The sequence below is a fragment of the Xenopus tropicalis genome, chromosome 1, assembly GCF_000004195.4.
Source record: "Xenopus tropicalis strain Nigerian chromosome 1, UCB_Xtro_10.0, whole genome shotgun sequence".
Taxonomy (NCBI): domain Eukaryota; kingdom Metazoa; phylum Chordata; class Amphibia; order Anura; family Pipidae; genus Xenopus; species Xenopus tropicalis.
Genome location: NC_030677.2, coordinates 7,250,680 through 7,256,823, shown reverse-complemented (window position 1 = coordinate 7,256,823; position 6,144 = coordinate 7,250,680). Strand labels below are relative to the sequence as shown.

Sequence of the window (6,144 nt, the reverse complement as noted above, 5' to 3'; positions counted from 1 at the left end):
TGATCCCAACTAAGATATAATTACCTCTTATTGGGGGCAGAACAGCCCTATTGGGTTTATTTAATGGTTAAATGATTCCCTTTTCTCTGTAATAATAAAACAGTACCTGTACTTGATCCCAACTAAGATATAATTACCCCTTATTGGGGGCAGAACAGCCCTATTGGGTTTATTTCATGGTTAAATGATTCCCTTTTCTCTGTAATAATAAAACAGTACCTGTACTTGATCCCAACTAAGATATAATTACCCCTTATTGGGGGCAGAACAGCTTGGAGTCAGGAAGGAATTTTTTCCCCTCTGCGGCAAATTAGAGAGGCTTCAGATGGGGTTTTTTGCCTTCCTCTGGATCAACTAGCAGTTAGGCAGGTTATATATAGGCATTATGGTTGAATGTCATGGACATATGTCTTTTTTCAACCTAACTTACTGTGTTGCACGTAGCTACCTCCCACAGTCATAAGGAAACTCCCATATGCAACTCCCATAAAATGCTTCTTTTTTATTATTTGTTTTCCCCTGTAATAAAAACACATTTAATGTACCTTGCTCCAAATTATTGGAAAACTCCAAGGCTCCTAAGCATTCACAAGAATAGATTCCATTCCCCCATTATCAGCATTACACAAAGATTGCATCAGACTGACAAACCTCCGTTTTGCAGACTCCACACACATAGACTTCCCTGTGTTCTGAGCAAAGCTTTCCCTCTGAGTGACACTGAAAGGCTTTTATACCCTACTGATTAATCAATATTATTAATATGACCTATCTGGTCAACTTGTGGCCCATTATACTATCTCATCATTGTTGCTATGGCACTGGAAGTATTATTATTATGACTACTTCTTCTGAATGAACCCAGTAAAACATTAACATAAGCAATGATTTGATGCTTACACAGAGTCAAATATAAGGGGTTACATTTTATTGTGTTTCTGAAAAAAATCACTGATGGTTCATGATTTTATCTTTAAATACTTGGGATTAAATCTCATCTTAAATGCGGATATATTTTGTAAAATACATGAAGCTTCTCAACATGAACTGAACTTTAACAGTGTTACAAATCATATATTTCCATACAGGCTATTTATACAATGTGTCTGCATTACTTGGAATATTTTCAATATTTGTTTTCAAATAAATGGGATTTTGTATTAATTTCAGGTCTGAATAAAATAATGTAACATTTGGGCAGAAATATACAGGCTAAAAGCCCAGCGCTTGAGGTGAGTATGGCAAATATCTCCACACACACAGTGTTTTTGCCTTTGGTGCTCAGATAGGCCGGGATCATTGTGATCCAAACACTGCAGAAGAGCAGCATGCTGAAAGTGATGTACTTGGCCTCATTAAAACTGTCCGGTAAGCTCCGAGCTAAAAATGCTAAAACAAAACTAACAGCTGCCAGAAGCCCCATATACCCAATAACTGAGTAAAAGCCAATAGCTGAGCCCTCATTGCACTGAATGATGATGGTTCCAGGGGAAGTGTGAATGTCCAGTTCCTGAAAGGGAGGAGAAATGGCCAACCAAGTCATGCAGATGATTATTTGAATGGATGAGCAGAACAAGACTACAGAATTGGACAGTTTGACTCCCAGCCATTTTCTCCATGAGCTCCCTGGCTTAGTGGCTTTGAAAGCAACACAAACCATGATAGTCTTGGCCAGGAGAGAAGAGACAGCTATGGAGAAGGTGATTCCAAAAGTGATGATGCGCAGCATGCAGGTTATATCCACAGGGCGACCGAGGAACAGAAACACACTGAGGAAGCTCAGCTTGATGGAGACAAGGAGGAGGAAGCTCAGGCTCCGGTTGTTGGCTCTCACTATGGGGGAGTCCCGGTATTTAAGGAAAATTCCCAGTATGACCGCAGTTACAAGGAAAAATAGAAGTGAGAAGAATGAAAAAAACAAAGAAATAAAATCAACACTGTATGAAAGAAATTCTTCCATCCTGGCAAAACATTGAATCTTGTTCTCATTGGGCCATTCCATATCTGGGCATGGGATACAGCTCACACTGTCTGTAAATAAAAGAGCAGAATGTTGGACTTCATAAAAGTGTTGCTAAAACATTCAGGGCTAGAACTAAATTAGAAATATAAGGCAAAATCTTTACAGATATCCCTGCTCTAATTGGTTGATTAACGCACGATTCACAGTAATCAGTGATGTTTCTATCAATGTTCTGACCTTATAGGTGTGGGAGTGGCCATTATAGGTGTGGGAGGGGCCAATCTCTCCTATTTAATAAAACCCTCAGTACAACCCTCTTATTGCCACACAAGCCATCATTTACTGATAGTGTTTATAATAACCCTACACCATTTTGGATTCCAAGTACCAAACCCAGAACACATTGCTTATCTATATTTTGCTTTTTCAAAAAAAAGAACAAATTTTTCATTTTTCAGATTATATGGGGTACAGAAGTCAAGAAGGGCAGGGGAGAAAACCAAAAGATATCAGAAAACTGTACCAAACACAGCTTGGGTATAGATTGCAAGACTGCTGAGGGTGTTGGGGAGGGAAGCAGGTAATGATGCAGTGCATCAGTTTTTCTATATTTTAATTAGTAAGTTTTATCAGCTTTAGTTTAGTGCCTTTTGTTAATCTCTCTAGAGAGCTTTTCCATATCTATTCCAATGTACTATTATTTTTGCAGTTGTTTATAGACTTTTTCATATACCCTGGGTCTAGTCTGAACATATTTTTTTCATATGTTCTCATTCTCCCTTATTTGAAGGCTGTTAATTTCTCCCTTTTCTTAATATCCTCTATTTCTTTTATCCATTCTATTTTTGTGGCATATTGGGGTTCCTCCAATGAGTTAGTATTGCTACTCTTGCTGCCTGTAGCAGATGTATAATTAACTTTATTGTACTGTATTATTTTTTGATTGTCCTTATCTAGTATAAATTTTTTTCTATTGTATCAAACACTTCTTTCCAATAGGGTTTAACTTTTTTTTGCACAACATTGGAATTGGAATTCCTCAATGTGTTTTATTCACTAGGAAAAAAACATCCATTGGCTCAAATGTATTTTTTTGTGGGAAATAAAAAAAAAGAAAAATACCCATTGGCTCCAATGCTTTTGGCACAAGGAAAACTGTAGAAATTACATCTATTGACACCAATGCATTTAGTAAAATTTTTAGCATTTTTCAGCAAATTGAAATGAGACAGTTTCGCTCATTGCTACTCTTTATGTTTTTTATCATCTTAGAGACTTTCAAGCAATAATACTGGATACAATATTAAAAACCATGCATTTGTACCAGTTGTATTGGAGATCTCTCCCTCAGAACACGGGACACAGACATAACAGCAGGACTGGGCTCTGGGATTTGGTGCCTTCCTGTAGCCAGGGGGACAGTTGTCTGAACATTGAGCTCTTGGGATCTAGAAATATCATAAAAAATACCCAGAAATCAGTGAGAACTCGCATGCCCTGTATGGTGAAAATGACACGCATAAAAAAAGTTGATTCCAGCTTATTCCCCAGCCCCTAGACAACGAGCACATGGGGGGAACAAGTGGCCCCTGGGGCGCGATCACCCAGGGGCCCCATAAGAAAAGTCAGGCACGCTGTTTGTACATGCCTGACATTTCCTGCTTCCCCCTCCCCTCCCTCTGAAGACTCACCGATCAAAAGAAAGAAGCTGCAGCACGGGCTTCTGGGTCCTTCCTCCCACCTCCAGAGGATCTGTGTGACTGCTTGTCCCAGGTAGGTGTTAAAAATCATACATACACACACATATTACACTAATACACTTATATTCACACTTACACACACATACATACATTTTGGGGGGTTGGGGTTTTCACACATTCACAGCACTAACAGTACTCACACTTACTTGCACACACACACACTTACTTGCACACAAAACAGATTTTGCCATGTGTACACACACACTTACACACATGTAATTTTGTAATTTTTTTTTATCGCATCGTTTTTATTCTTGTCTGAAAAAAATGTTTTACTGCCATTGCGGATAGTGTATTTGCTAACCGCACTGTGCAATACCTCTTGTGTATTGTTTTGGTGTTTTTATTACATTTTTTTACAGTTTTATTAAATTTTATTGCATTTTCTGTACATAATGAAGTAAAATTAAAGCTTTGTGGCAATTTTCAGAAATGTCATAAAAACCGTTCTGTTTAGCATAGCTTTGTAGTTTGGTAGTTTGCAGTAGAAAGATGTATTTACCCATTTTTGTTTTGTCAGAATGTGTACTTTTGGAAAATGTATGGTTTTCTAGGGTCTCTATACTGTTAGGGGGTCTTATGGCACATAATACACATGCCGGGAGCTTATATTGCAGCGTATACACTTTGTATGCACTAACTTCCTTTTGGGGTCTCTAAATGCCAGATACATCGGTGATCCTATGCACAATGGGCATCAAACTGTTCAGTGGACCCTTGGCTTTCATATTTAGGATGTGTTTATTTGGTAGCTAATGCTATGTGGGTGGTAATGTGCTTGAAAGTGGAAGGTTTGATGTGATTTTCAGGTATTTCATCAAAACCGGTAATTTTGGGAAAGCATTGCGACTCTGTAGTTTGGAGTAGAAAGACATGGATGCCCATTTTGAATTTACCTGAATGTGTAGTTTCCGAAAATATATGGTTTTGGGGGGGGGGGGTGTCAATTTTTTTTTGTGTTTTTACCCCACAGAAAATGCAGTAAACATGTTGAATTTTCAGTAGCCAAAGAGATCTCTGAGGCAATTTATATCTACTAACTTCCTTTTGGGGTCTCTACATGCCAGATACATCAGTGATCCTATGCACAATGGGCATCAAACTGTTCGGTGGACCCTTGGCTTTGCATATTTAGGGTGTGTTTTCTTGGTACCTAATGCTATGTGGGAGATATGATGCTTGAAAGTGGAAGCTTTGAGGTGATTTTTTGAATTTTCATAATTTTTTATAGAAACTGCTAAATTCAGTAAAGCATTGCCATTTGGTACTTAGGAGTTGGAAGACATGGTTACCCATTTTGGATTCAGCAGAATGTGTACTTTTCAAAAATATATGGTTCCCTGGGGTAAACCTAATGTTCCAGGATTTTTGGCTTTGGAATATAAAGTATGCCGTATTCTGCTGTAATGCTTTGAAAATTTGGTAATTTACTGCTGGGAGTTTTTGATCTATAGAAGTGAGAAATCTCCATAAAACTATACATATCAGGTATTGGCACGTTTGGGAGACATGAGGCTTTCCAAATCAGTTGAATTTTTGTCCATAAAATAAAATATGTTTCTGGTATAATTCCCTATATAAAAAGTAGCATTTTTCTTTTTTTTTTGTATTTCAAGCTCTAAATCTTGTTCCAGAAGTGGAAATACACAAAAACTTGGAAGATTTGGAAAGCTCAGGTTCTTCTGAAAAAAAAAAAATATAGTCTTATTGTACAGCACTGTGGAATATAAATGTATATATATATATATATATATATATATATATATATATATATATATATATATTGTAAGCGAGATCAGACATACAGACAGTCCTTTAGGTGAATACAGTCCATTTTATTGTGTACAATGACTGACTCTGGTATCCAGCAGAAGCATAAGTAAAACAAAAGTAAACAAAACCCTTGCCACACTTGGGCTCTAACTAATACACAGGGTGCTTCCCTCTCTATTACCGGTCCCCTACTGGGATTACCAGCTAAACCAAAAACACAACTCCCCAGAGTCACAGTACCTTTTGAGAGTCCTTCTCTTTGGGAGAAAATGCTCCAAGCTGCTTCAGGCAGGCACAGACCCTCACACAGCAAATTCAATTCACAGTCTCAGCCCCAGCCCCTCACTCTCTCTGACTGCAGGCATATCTAGCTGCTAATTATTCCCCAGGTATGACTCCCTTGGGGAATTAACCCACTCAGCACCACTATACATGAGGGAGTAGGAGATGAACCTAGGGGAAATATATCTCCCTTCTACCTGTTTACCTGTTACCGGTTCACAATATATATATATAAATATATAGGAGAAATTCAAAGGCTGGTGTAACAGACGAAACATTAGTTCACTCTCCTGGCAATAAAGATTTTTTCTTTCTACATAAGACCTGCGAGTGCGGCTTCTGAAACTCTCCTTTACATTTTCACTG

The 6,144-nt window shown here is 38.0% G+C and overlaps 1 protein-coding gene across 1 annotated transcript; it reads right to left on the bottom strand.

Annotated features, from left to right (window-relative positions):
* Positions 1-1,183: 1,183 nt before the first annotated feature.
* On the bottom strand, positions 1,184-2,009 carry LOC116408261 (vomeronasal type-2 receptor 26-like; the record flags this gene model as incomplete). The annotated part of the gene is made up of 1 exon (XM_031895073.1): positions 1,184-2,009. A coding segment is annotated over exon 1 (819 nt), but the record flags the coding sequence as incomplete, so codon positions are not given.
* Between the last annotated feature and the right edge of the window lie 4,135 nt (positions 2,010-6,144).